Source organism: Nannobrachium achirus (genome assembly GCF_963921795.1).
Source record: "Nannobrachium achirus genome assembly, chromosome: 3".
Lineage (NCBI taxonomy): Eukaryota > Metazoa > Chordata > Actinopteri > Myctophiformes > Myctophidae > Nannobrachium > Nannobrachium achirus.
In genome coordinates this window covers 62,405,654-62,428,830 of record NC_137812.1, presented here as the reverse complement: position 1 = coordinate 62,428,830, position 23,177 = coordinate 62,405,654, and the positions used below count along the sequence as shown (strand labels likewise).

General features: G+C 43.1%; 1 protein-coding gene across 1 annotated transcript in view; it reads right to left on the bottom strand.

Annotated features, from left to right (window-relative positions):
* Nucleotides 1-22,963, bottom strand: part of LOC308282373 (somatostatin-like receptor.1) — a gene marked incomplete at both ends in the record, with an annotated part of 59,364 nt that extends 36,401 nt beyond the window's left edge. Inside the window, 6 exons of the mRNA XM_080722719.1 lie at nucleotides 7,059-7,208; nucleotides 13,743-13,883; nucleotides 19,096-19,368; nucleotides 20,418-20,558; nucleotides 21,513-21,781; nucleotides 22,645-22,963. Of these exons, the coding sequence (XP_080578845.1) occupies nucleotides 7,059-7,208; nucleotides 13,743-13,883; nucleotides 19,096-19,368; nucleotides 20,418-20,558; nucleotides 21,513-21,781; nucleotides 22,645-22,963 (1,293 nt within the window). The remainder of the gene's footprint in view (nucleotides 1-7,058; nucleotides 7,209-13,742; nucleotides 13,884-19,095; nucleotides 19,369-20,417; nucleotides 20,559-21,512; nucleotides 21,782-22,644) is intronic.
* Between the last annotated feature and the right edge of the window lie 214 nt (nucleotides 22,964-23,177).

Sequence of the window (23,177 nt, the reverse complement as noted above, 5' to 3'; positions counted from 1 at the left end):
TTTTCAGTGTTTGATACCACACTTGACTAAGCATAGTCTTCAGGTATGGCATGGAAAGAGGGTGTTTGCATTTCTTTTGCCATAGTAAAAACTGCATTTGTGGTCTGGAGAGGGCACTTTTTACAGATAAAAAGGGCAGGGGCTCAAGCCCCCTTTTATGTCTATGTATGCACGTGCCTGGTCAGCACTAGAATATCCTGGGATCGTTTTGGAACATATCTAGGCAGGCAGTCATAGAGGGACCATTTGAGGGCTTTATAAACAAGTAAGATAATTTGTCAAATCAATCCTAAAATCAACCGGGAGCGACTGTAGTGAAGCTACAACTGGAGAAGTATGTGTTCTGTCATCATTTTAGTTAAAACTCTGGCTGCTGCATTTTGAGGAAGTTGTAATCTGTCAGTTCTTTGGCAGGCCAGAAAAAAAAGTGCATTGCAGTAGGCTATCTGTTATGGGCTGGCTCTTTTTCATTTTGTTTTAGTCTGTTTTTCCATCTGCTCCTTAGTTTGTTTGGATCCTTTTCTGCAAATCTCTAATTCCTCTTGTCTCTCTCACTCAGATCGCCCAGTGCCCACACACCTGCTGCCTGTCTGCAAGACCAGCCATGCCAATACTAACTTGAATGTTTATTTTTAGATTTTCTTTTTAACTACACTTGAATTAAAGACATTCAGCTTGTCAATCTCTGGTTCTGAGTTCTGCTTTTGTGTCCTAAGACAAAGACTTAACTTTAACATAATCAAGCTGAGAGAAAACCAATGCGTGGATACCTCCATTATACATTTGCATACCAGCATATTGACTTGGTGTTGCACTGTATTACCTGAATAGTACAGATATGAATTATTACTGAATGAATAAATCAAAAATGAACTATACTGAGAAAAGAAAATGTCCTGATTCTCATACCGGTACGTCTGACAGTGGTTGGCCCACACTCTTTATAGTATGGTGCTCTTGCACTTGTGCTTAACAAAGAAGCTCACATACTCGCATCTGCATGCAGTGCACGCAATCATCATTCTATTTCCATTTAATGATGTCCTACACTCCACCCATACAGTTTCTTCTACTCACTCCCACTGAACATGCCATGGTGTTAGCGAGTGTCACCAATATCCTTGGATTCACAATGAATCTTTAGAACAACCCTCTTTCTCAACCTGCACATATAATGTACGTCTTCCTCAGCCCCTCCACCCCCATGAACCTCTTTTCTTTTCTCTTCTCTTCTCTTCTCTTCTCTTCTCTTCTCTTCTCTTCTCTTCTCTCTTCTCTTCTCTTCTCTTCTCTTCTCTTCTCTTCTCTTCTCTCTTCTCTTCTCTTCTCTTCTCTTCTCTTCTCTTCTCTTCTCTCTTCTCTTCTCTTCTCTTCTCTTCTCTTCTCTTCTCTTCACCTTCAACCCACATATCTTTTGCAATGTCTCTCTACATAGTCACCCCACTGGGCACGTCCTGATAAGCCAAACGCCGATAAGGCAAACGCTGATAAGCCAAACTCCTTTTTTTTTTTAAACCTCCTTTTGTTATGGTGAAATGTGAGCTCACCTGCATCGCGTTTCATTCCATTCATGCGTTTATCGTGCATAAATATAACGATTGCATTCACCACGGCTACGTAACTCGCGCGGCGCTCCGCCGGCCGCGCGGCCCTGGCCCGCTCTTCGCGGGCACTCGCGCCTGCGGCGCTCGGGCGCGAAGAGCAGGACCAAGGTCCGCTGGCCTTCGCGCCGCTTGCAATGTCGTGGACAATAACTGTGACATATAACCATTGTATTGCTAAAAATAAGGAGGTTACTCTGTTTCCTTAACGAGACGGCAGAAGATCACTACGGTAGGAGACCCGGGCAGTACATTTGCGTTTGCCTTATCAGCGTTTGCCTTATCAGCGTTTGACTTAGAGGGATTTCCCCCACCCCACTACACCTAATCACCTAGCTCTGCTCTTTCCATTTCTATTCTAGCAGGGGCTTGGGGGGGATGCATGAAGGAACCTCTGATCTGTCTGACATAGAAAGACTGAAGAAGATAGATGAGGAGGGAGAGGGTAAGAGAACAGGGGAAGCGGATTCTGCTGTTTTCCAGTGGCAGTGTTTGTTTCTTTTCCATCCCTTCCAAGTGGTTGGGTCATACACAGTCAACAGATTAGTAAAGTGGGGCTGTTTGTTGCAATCTAAGGGTAATTCAGACCAATGTCGTACAACAGGGGTCTTCACCGGGGGGGGGGGGGGGGTTAGGGTTAGGTAGTAGATCTGCTGTTTTCACTACTTTTGTGCAACGGCCTTGTATGGTGAAGCAGGGCTTTTCTTTGCAAAAAGAATTTACAAATTTGAAACTTGGAGATACAAGGTTTCTGCCCGACAGTGACGATATGTTGTTATGACTTTGTTTAAATATTGCTTGCTAGAACATAATACTATACAGTAGCTATTGTGTCTCGGTTCCCCATGGGCTCCAGGACTCCTCGACACTAACTCTGGGGGAGCCTGGGATCGAACATGGGAAACCCTCCGTGTTCTAAGACGGCAACTGTACCCGTGAGCCACTGCCGCCCCTCACACGCACACACCTGTGGTGAGACTTCAGTGAGCTGGAAGAGAATGAACATATAGCTCCACCATGGATTGATTTAGCATCACAAAAATAGATGCAGACAGGTTTTCGGGTGGATAAGCAAACATTCCTTCTTGTTTGTGTGTCCACTAGGGCATTAACGAAAAAGTCGACAAGTCGACTCAGTCGACTTCATTACACAAGTCGACTCCCACCAGAGAAAGTCAAAAGTCGAAGTTGGGAAAAATATATACTTTCTATTGTGAAAATAGCAGATCTACATGCTCACAGTGAGCATGTAGATCGGCTATTTTCACAATTTCTGCCTCTATATATTTGGCAATTTGGATAATGTTTAATTTGTCATTTTAGAGGTATTAAAAAGTCCTTAAATTGGCACTTTAGAAATGTGAAGATACCCTCTATACACTTAAACTTTATGTTGGTTTGTTTACAGTTGAGTGAGAAAACAATGTTTCACATTAAGTTAATCATCTGGGGACCCCCAAAATAATTGGGGGGTCGTGTGTGATATGATGACGTCATCAAACGATAAAGTCGACATTCAACTCAACTTTTTACTGTGTCGAGTTGACTCACAAGTCGTTAATGCCCTAGTGTCCACTGAACAGTATACTGTGTGTGCGTGCGTGTGTGCGTGCGTCATAAAAATAAACATGAACCAAAGGTTGTTTAATAATCACAGCTTTATTTATTCCACAGAACCCACACTGAGGCCAGATTGTAAATACTGTCATCACCTGTCATTATACTGTCATACCATCTTTGCCACCTCAGTTCAGACACCCCTGCTTAGTCCCATTTATAGCCTACTATACGTGCAACATGGGGGGAGGGCGTCAAAATGCTGCACAGGCTAGTGGGTTTTAACATCTCGTCTTCTTTAATGACTCTCACCTGTGTTATACTCCCCACTATTGACGAATGCCCGTGTGTGCGTGCAAGCGAGATAAAAAAAAAAAGAAAAAACATGAACCAAAGGCTGTTTAATAATCACAGCATTTTATTCCAAAGAACCCACACAGACAGCAGATTGTAATGCATAAATACTGACAGGAATACAACACAGATGGCACACCTACATGTACTCTGTCTCTATTCGAATGAACAAATCAATGTTCTTTGTGATAGAGAAATAATAAAATAAAAAAAACACACACTGAGTGCGATCCATTTCTTTTATACATGTTGTTGATCTGAACAAGTACCGATGTTTCTGGTTCACATTGGCACATTTCCTGGGGCAATCTGCCCAGATCATGCATGTCACACACGTGTCTCACGTGGGTCAAGGCCATCATCTCCACTGTCAGCGTGGTGAGCCGGGAGAGCGAACGGATTGGTTACCTGCCCAGTGCCCAGTGACCTTCCCAAAACAAATATTCCAAACATCTTTCAGAAAATATTAAAGTGTTGGGATATGAAAAATTCAAGTGACAGGAAGAAGTGAAGGTGAAGAATGAAAGGGGCTCTCGAACCCTTCGAGTCTCTGTCACATTTGTATAATATATCACATATACAGTATACCCCGACATTTACCAAACAGAAGAATGTATAAATACTAGAGGTTCGCGGGCCTTCGGCCCGCTCACATCTAGTTAAAAAAATAAAAAAATAAAAAAATAAAAAAAAATAAAAAAAAAGTTAATAAAAAAATGAAAAAAAAAAAAAAAAAAAAAATGGGGGGGGAACTATTGTGGCGGAACTATTGTGCCGCAGCGCACGTTTCCGGTCGGACATATTTGACCGCCGGACGCACTTCCGGTTAGGAACTCCGTGTGCCACGTGATCAGTCCTAGCCAATTGGAGTGCTGCATTTGGTCTGTTGGTGACAAACAAATACCGCTGGCTGCAGTTCTAAAATGTAATATAAGATGGTGTCCCCGATCAGTCCAGTCATATTGGAAATCACAACATTCAACCCTTATTTCATGCCAGTTAGTTGGAGAATAGATGACATTTCCTGATCCCTGCCATGAAAAAAAAAAATGCTACTGTACAGTTAGTTATGAAGAAGTGACCAGGCAGAGAAACACTTTCAATATATCCACAAGGATATAATTGCCTGCTGCACCCAATAATGTAAGAGGGTTTTATATTTAATAACTTCATGGCTTCTGCAACACGCACACACACACGCTCACGCATACACACACACAAGCACGCGCGCGCACACACACACACACACACACACACACACACACACACACACACACACACACACACACACACACACACACACACACACACGAACACAATAGAATAGCAGCATGATCAACCATTAACAAAGTGGTAAGTTTTCAAAAAGTGGCTACACATTTGCAGAGTTAGAACACACTGACTTTGCTTGAGAAGCTTAGACAACTATATTGCAAGCTATATAATAAATACATTATCAGATGTAATACTGTATGCACAGCGAAAGCATCACACACGATACATCATCCATTAAAAGTTCCGCCTTTCTTCCAAAGTGGTACCAGGAGAACTAAGGAGGATCCAAAACTCCTTGTTGTATAAATACAAGAATGATTGTGACATAACCAGTAAGATTCCCTAATCGGGAGATAAGCGACCGTCAGGTCGCATACACAAACTTTAGAAGGCAATGGTAGCCAATCAGGAGGGAATATGGGAAATGGGACAGATCCATGTTGATGACATGACTTTAGAGATACTGTGTACCGCTTTGTGTGATTTTAGGGCAAAATCTGTAGGAGCAGTGTCCAAAAATGTATTTTGCAAGAATCGGCCTCATGGTAGTGCTAGAAGAGGGCCATGTGAGAAATGAGGGGTGGAGGTTGTGGTTTCGCAGCCAAGGAGTGTGTGTGCAAAGTTTGGCATGGATAGGGGTAACGGTGGCGGAGATATGAGTAGGGCAAAAGTGCAACGTGACATGACTGACTGACAGACTGACTGACAGACAGCCGGTGGAGCTTTTCATGCTTTTGATGCAATGACAAAATGACAAAGTGATGATTCTGATGATGATTCTCTCTGATAAATCAGCAGTCTGACTTTTCACTTTTAATACCAAAACATCGATTCATGTGGAACTATGGATCCACATGGGAAGGGTATAGCTGGTACCGTGTAATGGAAAAGCTCTAAAAAACAAATGCAATCTTGTTCCCACATGCTTTCACCAAAGTGGAATGGGCTATCGCCGGCTATGTCTGCACAAGGCATACCAAAACAGCTGTGAGTCACACACAGCGAAAACTGAGTTCGAGTGTATTTAAATTGATACTAATTTTAACTCTCAGAGTCAAAGTGACGCTGAGGATTGCGTGTGTCCAAACAAAGATGGGCAGAGGGAAATGCAAAAAGCTCCCTGACGGGATGAACGATGAACCAAAAAAAGAGAAAGGTTATCCATAATGCATTATGCATGTGAGTGTGCATAACTTATGCCTAACAGAGCAAGTACGGGAGATGTGAAATCCACACTGTCTGCATTAGAAATAAGTTGTTCTATTTCTTTTTCTCTCCATTTCAACCCACCATGACCATAGATAGGCCCTATGTTGGGGCAGGTACACAGGTACGCTTGGTGGTCAATGAGATCGATTATTATTCCACGCGTCATTTGAATCAGTACAGTAATGTCACTGAGGCTAACACTATATCATCTGCTCTTGGCGGTCTGATAACTCTGCTCGCTTTTCACCTCCTGCACAAGGACATTGGTCATGAATATATTCAGCCTAATCCAACCCGTCTCGCTCACTGCACTGCAGATAATCAGCTCTTCTCTGGTCCTGAAAATACCCAAAAGTCTGTCATCGCACCACATACTCCAAGCCCTGCCCAAACAACTCTACTCATCTCCATCACCAGGCCTGGAATTTCGTCATTTTAGGGGCAAGGCCACTTGGCCTTTGGTGTTGTCCATTTGAGGGCACAAAGGCCAAACGCCAGGGCAGGAAGGCCATCAAATAAAACAAGATTTTAGTCCATTGAAATAATTTGTTGAATTTTAAGGGCCTAATCTGCAGTGAAATAGATAAATGATTGTATTTACAATCTGATCCATGCTCAGCTCTGCAATATTCGTAAGTCACTGGATCGGTTTAAAGATGGGAACTCGGGGGAGTTAAGATTAAAAAAAAACACTGGTGTCTACATGAAAAGAAAGAGACACTGGTGTCTACTGTCTACATTTTGACAAGAAAGAGAGTAGAAAGTGGTACAGTCAGCTGGGGCATTGAGGCCTCAGGTCATGCCATTGGTTTGAGGGGCACAAGGCAAACTGAGGGGCAACGGCGGCCATGGCCTTCATGGCCTCCATGGAATTCCTGCCCTGTTATCACTCTCTGTTTTTACTCTGTGGAAATCCCTCACACAAAGCTCCTCCTTTCGAACCTGTGGACTCCTTCGTTTTCCCACAGTTGCATAAAGGCCGACATCTTAAAGATCACGATTCCTGTCTGCTGCCGAGGTGATGGTGGAAGGCGGGGTCGGTGTCACAGTCAACGGGCAAACCGTGGTCACTGCGGTGGTGACCGGGGTCGCCGTGCAGCTGTGCTGCGCGGGTCCTGCACCGGGGGAGGAGGCATGGCCAGCGGCGGGCGAGGGGTGCAGGTCTGCATCTGCTGTGTGAGAGGCCAGCAAGGCTGGAGGGTGGGGAGATACCTTCAGTTGAGCAGAGAGAGAGAGAGAGACATAGAGAGAGAGAGGGGAGGAGAACGATGCATGAAAAAAACAAATAATGATAGAGAACACAAGAGGAGGTAGATGAGAAAGAGAAACCAGGGAATAACAGAAGCACGATGAGAGATGGTCAATGGTGGAGGAAGACAAAACAAAGGCGTGAAGGCGAAACGAAGAGAGAGGGAAAAAAAAGATCAAACGAAAAGAGTTTAAAAGTTTAAAGAGTGGTCTGTCCAATCACTGTTGGCCCTGAGGGTCTTGACTCCGCCTCTGTATTCCTAACGGGCTCCAACTGGACGCCCTGCAGAGACAAGGAAACACCAGGGCCTCACGAGTCAGGACAACAGGCACGTGCACGCAGAGTAGGGGTGGGCGATATGGTGATAATTATCGTTGAGAGTCGATACAATGTCTCCACGATATGCCTTTTCAAAGGTATCGTATATATTGTGATACAATTGAGGGAGCCTTGTAAAAGATCCTGTTTAATCGTTAAAACAGAGATTCATTGCAGAATTCAATTAAACCTGCATTTTGGTCTAAATCAGTAGTTCTCAAACTTTAAAATGTCAAGATCTCCACTTAACTCTGACAGTATACAGATGAAACCAAATGGACCCTTACGGGTTCATTTGGTTTCATTTGTATACTGTCAGAGTTACATACTTGTAAAGTTCAAATTAGACCTCCCAAAGGGAACCCAGAGAGTCTAGTTTTTGTCAAGTAACTTGAAAAATAACCATAAAAACCAATGTGAAAAAGAATCGTGATAAAATCGTGTATCGTGATACAGCTCGGGAAAATATCGTGATATTGTATTTTTCCATATCGCCCACCCCTAACACAGAGACATGAAAGGGGGCTTGAGCCCCTGCCCTTTTATCCGTCTCTAAAAAAGTGCCCTCTCCAAAACCATGAATGCAGTTTTTACTATGGAGAAAGAAATGCAAATGCCCTCTTTCCATGCCATACCTGAAGGCAGCATTCAAGAGAATTGTATCGTCCAAACTCTCCTGTACTTGAATGCAGCATCTTATGTTGAAAGAATTCTCTGTGTAGAAATCCATGCCCTTACGCCACATATCCAGTATTGACTTGATTAAGCTTAGTTCAGTGTGGTATCAAGCACCGAAAATAGTCGAGCTCCAAGCGCGACGCGTTGTGAGCTTGGAGGTCTGCTATTTTTGATATTTTAACCAAAAATACCTTTTAGAAATTTCCGCCCCTGCCTCTCTAACATTCTCTGCACGTCCCTGCAGGACAATAGGCATCTTCCTGGCTGGCCAATGTGACGGACACCATTTTATTATTCCCGCCAAGTGTTAATCCATCAATGTAATACATCACGTCATGTGTGTGTTCCCTTGAGTGTTTACCATTGCAACCGAGTAGCGCAGCTTTTTCTTCATCTACAGATGCACTGCACTGTGCGCTGTTCCTTCGTCTGTCCATAGTTTCATTGCTGATATGGCAGGGATGAGGAAGTATTTATTGCTGAATTTATTTTGTGTTGTTGTGCACTTTCTTACTTTTCAGTCTTTGCTGCTATAACAACCTGAATTTAGTCCCTTGGTTATTTAATAAAGGATTATCCTGTCTCTTAACATGTTATAAGTAAGTGAGTGAATATTTTCTCCTAATGTAAGCTTGAATGATTCAAAAACCTTAAGCATGATCTAATCGTGTCTTTCTTTTTTCCCACCAGTCTCTACAACGTCCACACACAAGCCAGTTCCTTCATGAGTGCTTCCCTCCCCAGACGAGCCTGGGGACCTGTGCCTGATTCCTGTGCATTCTCATCAACTCGCATCTAACTCGTCTTGGCAAGCTAAGCTAAGATAACCTGAGCTAAGCTAGCTATGTTTAATATTGACATGGTTGGAATGAAAAATACAAGTACTACATAATTGTTCATTCAAAATACAAACAATTCCAATCATATCAGTTTGCAACTGAAACAGCATACTAGTTGATGCATGAGGCCATGGGCTGCTCGGCACATGCATGGGTGTCCTTGTACTGCTATCGCAGGTGGCTATCTTTGGAGTACTAGACCACCCTATCTCGGCCACTCTCCGTTCATAATCACCTCCCTATCTGCCACGCCTACCTTCACTCATTAGCCACTCCCCATTCACAATCACCTGTATCTACTACACCTGCCTCCACTCACCACAGCCAATCCATGTTGCAATCCCCACAGTATAAATATCGGCCACTAATGTCCCAGAGTCCAGCCACTCAGCCGAAGACCAGCGGACCTGTTCACTGTCTATACTGTACACACACTCTCAAGACAGATTCAGAGTTCGGCATCTGAATCTGTCAGCAGCTCCAGTTAAAACATGTAGAGTTAGGAATGTTGGTCATGTAAACAAAGACACGTGGACAGGAAGTGGAGGGCTGAGGGCGGACCAAACGGGCCAACATCCTGTTACCCATATTCTATTGGGCGGTGCCCCTAGAGGCAAATTCAAATGAAAACAACAGCAGAGGGCGCTGTTTTCCCATTTCTTTGCCGATGGGTTCCCAGATTGCTTGTAGGCTCTCATCTTAGCCCCTGTGTGGCCCCACCCACATGGACCTGCACACTTCCACTCCTATTTCCAGGGGCATCACAAGAAGTTGGCACACCACGGTCCATGCGCCATGACACTTTGGGTGGCGGAACTTGCAACGGAAGCTCGATGAATAACATTGGCGTCTCGAGCTTCGGCTGGGACAGCTCATGAACAAAAAATAATTCTGAACGATTGAGACCTTTGTTGTATAATCGCTCCAGGAATATAAAAGAAGACATATCACAGGTATTTTTACAATCAAATGCTTTTCGATGTGCACGGTACATAATGTTATTGAGGCAGCTAAACAGCGGCGGCGGCTGTTTCTGTCTCTGAGCTATCGCGAGATTTGGATTCCAGACAGGGAATGGTGGACAGTCTCGCGATACTATCTAGTTTAGAAACTTAAATTGTGCTCTTTAGATGCCTCTATAATGTTATACAGTGTACTCACCGAAAAGCAACACAGCACAAAACAATGTGTGACATGTTTTCTTTTATATTCCTGAGCTGAGTGTTTTATAAAGGTCTCTATCGTTCAGAATTATTTTTTGTTTATGAGCTGTCCCAGCCGAAGCTCATAGACGCAATGTTATTCACCGAACCTCCGGTGCCACTTCCGCCACCCAAAGTGTCATGGCGGATAGAGCCTAGAATGACGTCGGTGTCCCTTCCTTCTTTGATCTTCCTTGGGGCATCACAAGGGGGGAAATGTGGGACTGAGTTACTAGGGCCCAAGGTGGAGGGAATTCTTTTATACTTTAGCTATTGAAAAATAGCAGATATACAAGCTCACAGCGTGGCACCGAGTGCCCCGCTGCAAGCTTGTAGATCGTCTATTTTTGAAAAGTTGTGAAAATGTGTGCAAATCTTTGAATATATGTATTTTTTATAGCGAACATTAGTAACTCAAATTTTGCTTCTTGGGGGTCCCTGGAACTAAATATTTTGAGATGGGGGTCTGTGGCCAAATACATATCATTTTAGGGGTCCTTCACATGAAAAGGTTTGAGCACCGCTGACATATACTTAGAGTTTAAAAAAAACAAACCTTAGAAGACTTGCACAAAATTTCAAGATTTTTCAAAAATAGCAGATCTACGTCCAACGCACTCCATCCATCATCCACACTCCACGAGAACATGACCGTGAGTCATCTCGTCATGTTCTTTTTGGGGCCACCCATAAAAGCATTCCACTTCGCTCATTCAACACAGCCACAGTCACGAACAGTCGCACAAAGGCATCCTAATATTCACTCAGTCAACTGCTACAGTCAGTCAATACTAACATAAAGTTCCAACTCCCCTGACATGTCATTCCTCTGTCGGAGTTCTGGACCTCTTTGACGTTTTCAAACCTTCATCTAATGCCAGTTCCTCTATGTTCTGTGACTGTGATCCTTTTCTTACACTTTCCATCAGTCAGCTTCGTGGGGAGTTTTTCTTACACTTTCTTTCAGTCAGCTTAGTGGGAGTTCATCCTCAACCGATTGACGGTGTAAGGACGGGGGGATCATGTGAAATATTGCCTGAGCTTCAAGACCTTCGCTCTCCACCTCCAGGCCATTCATCATAGGGGGGAGAGACGACTGACCGCTCCCCAAATAGATAGTACTTAACAAAAGTTAAGTACAGTACAGTAGCAACTACTGGAAAAATATGCTGTTGGCGTATAGAATATGCCAAACTTTTTGTACATCTGAGGATGCTCTTTTCTTTTCCTGTTGCTCTTTTTGCCTTTTGCACTCCTTTATTTTATTTTTTTTCATTTTTACGTCTTACTATTATTTACACCTTTTTAGATTATTATTATTATTATTTTTAGATGTGGTTTGCTGTTATTATATTGTTTCTTTTTGATATACGACTGCATTGTCTGAAGGATGCCAAACAAAAACAAATTTTACTCTTATGTACCTGTACAAAAGACGTAACAATAAAGTACAACCTTGAACCTTGAACCTTGAACCTTGAGCAACGATAGTCGTCGGTTCCTAACCCTGAGTTTCAAGGTAGGGCACCAGGGGCGTCAATTGGGTATGGCAGGGGTATGCAGCTGCCATAGCCTGGGTCCAGGGGGGAGAATACAAGTTACTTTAAAATATAAATCCATGAATGTCTCTTTGTCTATCTGTGCTGGTTATGTTGTTAAATTACATTAAAATAACTACAAATGCTAAATTTAACAAGGTATTATAATTATATTCTCCACACTTTTATTCTCCCCATCTTGACAGAATAGTATATTTCCAGGTTCCGCAGGTCAGCTGCACAGGTGCAATTCATTATTGTTAATTGTGGCACGTTTACTATATTAAGCCAAGTTTAGCCGCACTTGAACAACTGCCATATCCAGCCCAAGAAACCATAGAGATTTTTGGGGAAAAAATTGAATAAAATGAAAATAAATGTATCATTCCTGTTGCTAAGGTATGGCAACATGACTGGTGTCTTGCACGCGCGCGATGTTGCCATACCTTACCTTTTTCTGAACTGACGCCACTGTAGGGCACCGTGCGTTTCTCATCCGTTTCACATTCATCTTCTCGTTACGTTTCAATAAAATGGTTAAACTTAAGCAGAGGCCGTCTCTTACTAGTGAAATAGCAGTAGAATGCACTTGTCAGTCGGACAGGGCAGACCGAGGTTAGGTACCACTAAAAAGCACACTGACAAAGTCAACATACATCACTAGTCCCTAGAGCGCTGTCAGCAGCAGCACAACACTAACTGCCTCGGCTGTGAAGCCAGTAAAGCCACCAAACATTTACTTGGGATTGCATCACCTGTTTTTCTCCATCTCATTGAAATTTGGGCTCCCTAAAAGCGATGTCCACTGTCCAAGCAAGCACACATATTTGCATTTGCAATTATGTTTATTTATGTTTTTTTTTTTTGTCTTCTTTTTTGATAGGCTTGATGTTTTATGTTGCACTGCAAATGGCTGAGGGCTAATTTATTATTTATGTATGTAAGACCATAGGGAAATTGACAAATAAAGTTATTCTTGATTCTTCTTCTTGAAATGCAAAGAGACAAGGTTTGATTTGATTTATTTATTAGATCCACATTAGCTTACTGTACGATCACTGCAGCTACTCCTCCTAGTCGCTGCTGTGACTGTACAGTAAGCTAATGGAGATCTAATAAATTTAGCATTGTTCAAAAGACATGCCTTTGGTTTCCTTGTGGACCAACATCAGTGTTTCGTAGCCTAGTCTTTGGCAGCAACTAGGATCCAATGGAGGGAGTGGCGAAGGGGGCAGACATGTGAAAACTTTGGCTGGTTGACACACAGCACACACACACACACACACACACACACACACACACACACACACACACACACACACACACACACACACACACACACACACGCACACACACACAGACCTACATGTAGGCCTACATGTTATGACCCTAGGGTCATTTATGTACTTTCCTGTGTGGTTACACTAACACAGGGTTTCTCAAACCTTTTTAGGCTGTGACCCCCAAAATAGACATATATGAACTGGGGACCCCCACCCTTACAAGCACTTGGAATTGTAGGTATTACATTTAATGTGACTGACTTGGTTCCACAGATAAATATTGTGAAAATAGCAAATCTACATGCTCACAACCGCGGCATTGTGAGCATGTAGATCTGCTATTTTCACAACGTTCGCCTCTTGTTTACTTAATATTTGACAGTCTGGCCAGTTTGGTATTAAAACGGTCTTGAAAATCCTTAAATTGTCACTTTATAAATGTGCAGATACCCTGAATACAGACTATACACTTATGTTGGTTTGTTTTCCGTTGAGTGAGAATTATTTTTTACATTAAGCTAATCATCTGGGGACCCCACAAAATAATTTGGGGACCTCACTTGGGGTCCCGACCCCAAGTTTGAGAACCACTGCACTACACATAAAAAATAGACATTCAGAACCATGCAGAACACACACCTGGCTGCTCTGGGGGTCGTGGTAGTCCTGGTTTCGGGGGGATAAGGAGTCGTGAGCAGTGCTCTTCTCTGTGCGAGGGGCACTGGGATCCCCGTCTTCTACTCCATTGGCCTTACGCTTAAGATTCCGCACACACAGCACCTGTAGTCCAACATATAGTACACAGTCAAATCCTTGTTTATTTAAGTGTAAAACAGAGCCTAACAGGCAGGGCTAATATCTCAAACAACTATAGACTGATCAGCGCCAATTTCCGAATATTTCAGATCTGTCAATAACAATGATGCCATTTTTGGGAATGAATCATCGCAGAGCAACTGTTCCTCTAAGCCAGACCTGGGCATTGTGCAGCCCGGGGGCGGTATGCGGCCCTTTGGTTAAATCTGACCGGCTCTTGTAGGCTTATCAAATTACAAAATAAACACATTTTACAATTTTACAACAAAACAAAAATTGGACTGCTAAGTATTTATTCTGAGGTAAAACCGTGTGTTTAGTTTGCGGGGATCACTGCCTTTTGGCCCGGCCCTCCACAATATTTTCTGTTGTGCATGTGGCCCCATGGAAAAAATAATTGCCCACCCCTGCTCTAAGCTATCTATGGGCTATGCATCCCATGAGGATATGGACTAATGCCAGCACAAGCTAATGCTGCGTTCAGATGGGCTCAGGCAAGCGGTAGACGGCAAACGGCACCACCTGCTGGACGGTACGGCAAGGTAGAACAAAATATGCCCGACGGAACGGTACGGCAACATTAATTAATTATTTAAAGCGCTCGCGCAAAATGAAAACGCGCGCTGCGGTGGTTGAGGTGGCTCCATGCTGCTCTCTCTGCTACTGCTGGCTGATGTGTGTTCTGTGTGTGTTGGCGGCGCTCTGCTCGAATTTGTCCCGTGAGATGGAGCTACGTAACATCCGGTTCCAGATTCCGTCCTGTACCACGGTAAAAAGATAAATTAATTTAACTTTGAACGGCACGTCTGCCGTTTACCGTCACCGGTTTCGACTGCCGGACTACTGTACCGTTTGCCGTTCTACTCCATGTTCTACTCCCGTCCACTAAAATGACTTCCGGTTTGCCGTCTACCTCTTGCCTGAGCCCATCTGAACGCAGCATAAGGGCCCACACTGAAATGCCAGCTCACAAAAGTTGTAGTTGATAATCTATGCATGTCAAAAATATACTTTTCACAGTGAATCCTTTAGTCACACAAACATTGTTCCTGTGAAGTAGATCTAATCTCCTATTGGTGAAGATTATAAAGATCACTCTGTCCATTTAGACACAAATCACTAGTTCAAATCACAACTTTTAATAGACTGGCGATACAACCAACTTTTTACTTTTGGTACTTTAAGTATATTTTGATGCAGATACTTTTGTAGTTTTACTCAAGTACCTTTTGAAAAATTTACTTTTACTTGTAACAGAGTATTTCTATATTGCAGTATTGATACCTTCATTTAAGTTCAACACAAGGCAGCAGATAGAGTCTAGCCTTGCTCAGCTATGTACCGGTACATTTTTCTCAGCTCCCTAGTCCTGAGGGAACCAACCAGGGCCCTGTATGCAAATGTGGGGCGGGTGTATCCCCTTTGCTGTAATGTTCCACTGTGTTTGTATTGTTTCACTTTGGTTGTTGTGTTCCACTTTGTTTATTTGGTTTCTTGGGCTACTCTGATTGGTTGTCGTGGCAGGCGTATCACCTTTGCGCTACTCTGATTTGTTGTAGGTCTAACCCAGAGGTCTTCAACAGGGGGTCCGGGTCGGGACCCCTAGGGGGTCCTCAGAGTTACTACAGGGGGTCCTCCAAATCTTTCAGAGATAGAAACTTTTGTTCTTCTTTTTTATATTAACCACGTGAACACTGTCCTTATTCTGAGAACTTTAGCCAAAAATACCGATCTACAGGCCGATCTACATTCTACAGTACAAGCTCACAATGCCTCGCAGGCCATTTTTGGCAAAGAGGTTTGGTGTAGACTGTAGAGGGGAAAAATAGTGGAAAAAGCGCAGACTAAGTACATAGTGAAAGGTCAACTTTATATTGTCAGTGCAAGTGGTTAAATATCTGAAAACACAAACTGACATGAATCCAAAATACACTGATGATTGTGCTGTCAAACAATTAAACTATGGAATCTATGAACAGGTTGTGGGGGTCTGTAGCAACTCATAATGTAATAAGGGCTCATAATGTAATAAGGGCTCATAATGTAATAAGAAAAATGTAATAAAAACTCATAATGTAATAATCAGCTCATAATGTAATAAAAAAACGAGCGCATAACGTAATAATGGATTTTTCTGTAATGTAATAATGTAGTAATGTGTTACATTAAGAACCTCCACATAGGAGGCTCATAATGTAATAAAACTTCATAATGTAATAATGTATTTTTTATTACATTATGAGCTGATTACTACATTATGAGCTTTAATTACATTTTTATTATTACATTATGCGCTTGTTTTTATTACATTATGAGCTGATTATTACATTATGAGTTTTTATTACATGTTTTTATTACATTATGAGCCCTGCCATTGCTAGTTCTGGGCCACTTTGCCGAAGGTCATGGGGATCATTATGTAAGCCTTGATGGACCAGTCACACACTTGATTCAAAGAGTCCAGGAAGCAGAGGAGAGCGCACCACTTCGATCTGTCCCTCACTCTGGCCCTAAGTCTAGCTCACTCTGGCCCTGACTCGTCCCTCACTCTGGCCCTGACTCGGTACCTCACTCTGGCCCTGACTCGGTCGCTCACTCTGGCCCAGGGCCGGATTTATAATAGGGCTTGACGTGCTGAAGCACAGGGCATCAATCACTCTGTAATGACTGGTTACACTTAAAGGGGCACTCCACCACTCTCAACCTATGTTCATATAATTGGTCCTCACTCAAAAATAGCTTTTCTTTTTTTTTTCTTTTTTTTTTCCTCAGAGGAGGGCTGTGGGCTGGTCAGAAACCCATAGTCTTGTGACATCATCGATTACCAATCCAGCTTATAGAAACTGCAGGCTTTCTATTCCTGAAAAGTTGCAATTTTAAAGTGGAAGCCATTGTTCTCGCGATATTAAAAATCTAAATATTTTTTTCAAAAATATTGATTACATTTTTTGGGGGGAAAATGATGATGTCACAAGACTATGGATTCTGAACTTCCCACAGCTCTCCTAGGAGACTTGGACTGAGTAGAAAAAAAATTTGATATTTTATCATGAACATTAGTGAGGACCTATTATATGAAGACAGGTTGAAAAGTGGTGAACTACTCCTTTAAGGGTTTTGAAGAAACGTTAGGTGGATACTGCACAACTCTAAAAGAACTTGTGCACTATTGTGTTGGAGCGCCTCAGTGCAGCTGCAGAGTTAAGATGCCATCTATCCCTGTTTGATTGATTGATTGATTAATTGAAGACTTTATTAGAAGTTTGCATAGGCAAAGGTTCATGACAGTACAGTTCACTGGTACGAGGTCAATAAAGGGAGATCCTAGTAAGCATTTCGGCTTATTTGCACAGGAAACCTTCATGTATCTCATATAACAACTGAGACCACACTATTAAGTAGGGTGACCAGACGCCCCAGTTTGGCAGGGACTGTTCGTTTTCAAGCTGCGTGTCCCGGTGTCCCGACAAATATCTCTAAAACACTAATATGACCCGCTTTTCAACATTCACTACAAAATTGTGCCAATAATAGTATCTGTTTTCAGTGGTTGCATAGACATTTATCATGTTCTTTTCACGAAAACATGCTCACCTAACCAATCAAAAATCATGTACAAATTCATTCTGGGTCTGAATTCAACACTGAGGCTGTTTGTCAATCACTCACTGCCTGTTTGCAACCCTGCGGTGTATGTGCGCTTGCATGAACGTTAGAGAATGGGCACGCACATGCGCGATAACGTGCGCATTGCTTTGGGGGTCCAAGCACAGGGCACCATGAAGCATCCCTTCATGGTGCCCTGTGCATGGTGCACAGGGCACCATGAAGGGTAAATCCTGCCGTGCTCTGGCCCTAAATCTGGCCCTCTCTCTCGCCGTAAGGCCCTCACTCTGGCCCTAAGTCTGGACAGATCGAAGCGGTGACTGGTCCATCAAGGCTTACATAATGGTCCCCATGACCTTCGGCAGGGGTTCTACTTGCCCAAAGGCCAGGTACACTTGCCCAAAAAGTAAATTGTCCATTATAAAATGATAGGTAAGATTTTAATTACCACTCAATTTAACTCAATACATTTTTCATATCATACCTCAATACCTCCAAATCCAAATACCTAGGTAGTTATGATTGCTATGGTTTCACACTTCGTCATTTTATATATATTTTTTATGGCCACGTTCAGGTGTTTAGACAGATATGTCGTGTTGTGTTTATAGACGGTCGTGTCCCCTCTCAAATGAGCACTTGCCCGGTCAGGCAACCTGAAAGCAAACTTCACCTGCCCCAAAGTTTTATTTACCTGCCGGGGGCAGGCGGGAAAGCCTTAGTGTCAAGCCTGTTCGGCAAAGTGGCCCAGAACTAGCAATGGCAGACTGTCGTCAAACTGACCACATGGGGATATTATCGATGTTGCATCAACACCCAGTGTCGATACAATCACGAACTGTATGTTGAACATTGTGGATGCTCTTTGTACAGTTAAATGATCCCCATATGTATTCATTTTCTGCATGTTTAGCAGATAGTTGTTCCATTCTTCATCAAAAAAGTTGGCAGGGTGTGTAGCAACTCATGTAATAAGGGCTCATAATGTAATAAAAACATGTAATAAAAACTCATAATGTAATAATCAGCTCATAATGTAATAAAAAACAAGCGCATAATGTAATAATCAAAATGTAATAAAAGCTCATAATGTAATAATCAGCTCATAATGTAATAAAAATACATTATTACATTATGAAGTTTTATTACATTATGAGCCTCCCATGTGGAGGTTCTTAATGTAACACATTATTACATTATTACATTATTGAAAAATCCATTATTACGTTATGCGCTCGTTTTTTTATTACATTATGAGCTGATTATTACATTATGAGTTTGTATTACATTTTTCTTATTACATTATGAGCCCTTATTACATTATGAGCCCTTATTACATTATGAGTTGCTACAGGGTCCATGCTTCATCTCTCTCTCTCAACTAAGGGGTCCTTGGCCTGATAACATTGAAGACCCCTGGTCTAACCAATAGTCTATTGAATCTTTTTGTAATAGCCCCATGGAAAATACATTGAGAAGAACCAGACTCTATCCACGCAGTTTGATTGTGTCTGGCTATGCGAGGCTATGACTTTTTCTACCACTGCTATAGCGGCACAGCATTCAATACCTTTCTGAAGCTCTGCTTGAAGTTGTCCGACAGGAAGCCGTAGAGCAGTGGGTTGGCACAGGAGTTGACGTAGGACAGGATGACAGAGAAGAAGTAGATGCCGGCGGAGACGCTGGACTCGGGGATGATGAACACCAGGTTGACCATGTTGATGATGAAGAACGGCAGCCAACAGAGGACAAACACTACCACGATCACAATCACCATCCTGGTCACCTTCCGCTCGGACCGCCGGCGCTTGGTGAAGCCCGCCCGCGCCCCCGACGACTTCACCTGGACGGAGAGCGGAAGAAGAACGAGGGAGGGAGATTGGGATGGCTGATTGGAGAGCATGTTGAAGGTCGACATGGAGACATGGTAGGTATTTTTAGCCCATCGTAGCTCACGCATGGTCGTAGAGACCATGGCCCGACCGTCAAATTCCTGTGTTTACATGGGTTCGGGCAGAACGACTTAATTAGCCCCCTACAACTACACCATCATTCAGATATCACAAAGTGCTTAATAAAGTCTCACACCTGTCTGAATACGGTACGGCATTCTATATCCTCCATGTTCTTTAATGAGAAGCCTTTTTATCCGATCGCTGTCTGTTTATCTCAAAGGGGTTGGTGCGCATGGGGAACGCCAGGAAATACATGGGAAAACAAACCCATGTAAACACGGGAACATGACGGTCGGGGCTTGGTCTCTACGACCATGCGTGAGGTACGATGGGCTAAAATTGCTTTGGGAAACCCAGCCAATGACATAGTAATCATGGCAGAATAATGATCATGATGATGATCATGATGAGAGCGAGGACGTTGATGGTGATGGTTAAGATGACTCTGATAGTGATGAAGATAATGATCATCAGGCACACATAGATATCAAATGGGGCTTGAGCCCCTGACCTTTTATCCGTCTGTAAAAAGTGCCCTCTCCAGACCATGAATGCAGTTTTTACTATGGTGAAAGAAATGCAAATGCCCTCTTTCCATGCCATACCTGAAGGCAGCTTTCAAGAGAATTGCCTTGTCCAAACTCTCCTGAACTTGAATGAAGCATCTTATGTTGAAAGAATTGCCCTCTCTGTGTGGAAATCCATGCCTCTATACGCCACATATCCAGTATTGACTTGATTATGCTTAGTTCAGTGTGGTATCAAGCATTGAAAATAGCAGACCTCCAAGCTCACAACGCGTTGCAGCACGATGCAATGATGGTGATGATGATGCTGAGAAGAGGGGAAAGATGATGGTAATGATGAAAATGACAATGATGATTTCTTAACATACACACACACACAGTTTACACATGCAGTACACACACATACAAACCTTGACAACGATGAGCAAGTAGCAGAGACAGATGACAAGCAGCGGCCCAAAGAAGCCAAGTGTTGCAGTGTAGAGGATGAAGGCTGTTGACCACACGTCCTTGGGCTCTGGCCAGTTCATGTTACATGAGTTAAACATTTCCTGAGGGGAGAAGACGTTAGCTGTGTCAGGGTGAGATAAAGCTGTCTCTGTTTTTGTCTCTCTTGAAGTTGTGTTCAAGAAAATAGATAGGCTACAGTTTATTTCTGTTGTCAAAGAGCGATCACAAATGATTGATTGTGGTTAGTGCTCTAAAACCCTCTAAATCAGTGGTTCCCAAACCTTTTAGCTCGAGACACAAAAGCGTCATTAGATGTTTGCCCGTTGTGAGATTGTAGATTGGCTATTTTCACTACTTAAACATTTGTTTTCAAATTTATGGAATTTCTTAGAGTTTGACATTATTAATGGAATTACTTAGAAAATGCTGGGAATGCTTTTGGAAAATGTTTTAAAAATAAAAACAATTTAGGACACCAACAGTAAAGGGACCCATACATTTTTTTACGCGACCCACAAATGGGTCCCGACCCACTGTTTGGGAATCAGTGCTCTAAATCAGTGGTTCTCAACCTGTGGGTCAGGACCCACATGGGGATCCCCAAATTATTTTGGGGGGTCCCCAGATGATTAACTTAATGTGCAACACTGTTTTATCACTCAACAGTAAACAAACCAACATAATGTTTAGGTATATAGAGGGTATCTGCACATTTCTAAAGTGACAATTTAAGGACTTTTTAATACATCTAAAATGACAAATTAAACATTGGCCATATTGTCAAATATTAGAGGCTGAAATTGTGAAAATAGCCGATCTACATGCTCACAACGCCTCGCTGTGAGCATGAGATCTGCTATTTTCACAATAGAACCGTGTTATACAAAATGTAATGCCTCAACTCGTCAGGGTGGAGGGGTCTGGAGGGGGCGGTTTTGGGGGTCGCGGCCTGAAAAGGTTGAGAACCACTGCTCTAAATGCATCATAAGAATGAAGCATGACAGTAAATGCTATTTACTCTACCTGGACATCAGTAAATGCAGTGTTTACTCTACCTGGACATCAGAGAAGATGACCACGGGGAGCACCACCACGAAGGACACGGCCCACACGGCCGCGCTCACCACCTTGGCCACGCGGGGGTGCCGCCACTTGGTGCTCCGGATGGGGTGCACCACGGCCAGGTAGCGGTCGATGGACATCACCGTCAGGCAGAAGATGGACGTGAACTGGTTCATGGAGTCCGCCGTCATGACCACGCGGCACAGGAACGAGCCGAAGGGCCAATAGGAGAGCACGTTCTGCGCGGTGAGGAAGGGGAGCCCTATGACAGTGGTGGAAAGTAACTAAGTACATTTACTTAAGTACTGTACTTTAGTACAATTTGGAGGCATTTGTACTTTACTTGAATATTTCCAATTTCCAATACTTTTACTTGTACTCCACTACATCTCGGATCCAAATATTGTACTTTTACTCCACTACATTTATTTGAAAACTTTAGTTAGGCTTAGGCCCTACTAGTTACTTTGCAGATATAAATTATAATATTCTAAAACATGCATAAACCACTTTAGCCCTATTTTATACCTAGGCTATTTGAAAATAGCCGATCTACAAGCTCACAACGCGTCGCCATGCGACGCGTTGTGAGTTTTCAAACATTTTGTACTTTCTACTTTTGCTACTTTAAGTACTTATTGTTGCCAATACCTTTGTACTTTTACTCAAGTACATTTTGAATTCCGTACTTCTACTTGTAAGGGTGCCCTCACACCAAAATACCTCGAGTGGAATCCGCCAATGCATTTCAATGAGAATGGAGCGTTTTTTTTTTTTGCAGAAATCCTCTACTGGCAAAAAACACTCCATTCTCATTTAAATGCATTGGCGGATTCCACTCTAGGTATTTTGGTGTGAAGGCACCCTAAGGGTGCCCTCACACCAAAGTACCTATGAGAGTGGAATCCGCGCTCTGCCAATGCATTTCAATGAGAGTGAAGCGGTTTCATGCCAGCAGAGGATTTCTGCAAAAAACGCTCCCTTCTCATTGAAATGCATTGGCGGAACGCGGATTCCACTCTCATAGGTATTTTGGTGTGAGGGCACCCTAACAGAGTATTTCTATATTGCAGTATTGATTCTTTCACTTAAGTAAAACATTTGAGTACTTTTCCCAACACTGACCTATGATGTACAGCTCGTCGGCCATGGCCAGGTTGAAGATGTAGATGTTGGTGACGGTCTTCATCTTGGCGTAGCGGAGCACCACGTAGATGGCCAGGGTGTTGCCCGTCAGGCCCACCACGAAGACGGTCAGGGAGATGACGGCCGTGACCAGCGTGCTGCTTCCCTGGAACGGCATGCTCCGGGTCGACACGTTGGAGGACAGGTTGGAGAAGAAGGGAGGCGGCAAGGACAGGAAGGAGGAGGATGTTGCTGAGGAGGAGGAAGAGTTGAAGTCCGCTGATAGCGACTCCCAGCCCGTCTGGTTTAGAGGCTCCATGTTGTGACCTTGATGGAGGAAGAGCAGTGGCGTCAGTTCAGCAAATGCTAGGGTATATGGCAAAGACGGGTTTTGTCAGTTTTTACCGGGTTTCTACGGTTTCTTGAGCTGGATATGGCAGCCTGGAATGGCTGTTCAAGTGCAGCCAAACTTGGCATGTTAGTAAACGTGCCACAATTAACAATGATGCATTGCACCTGTGCAGCTGACCTGC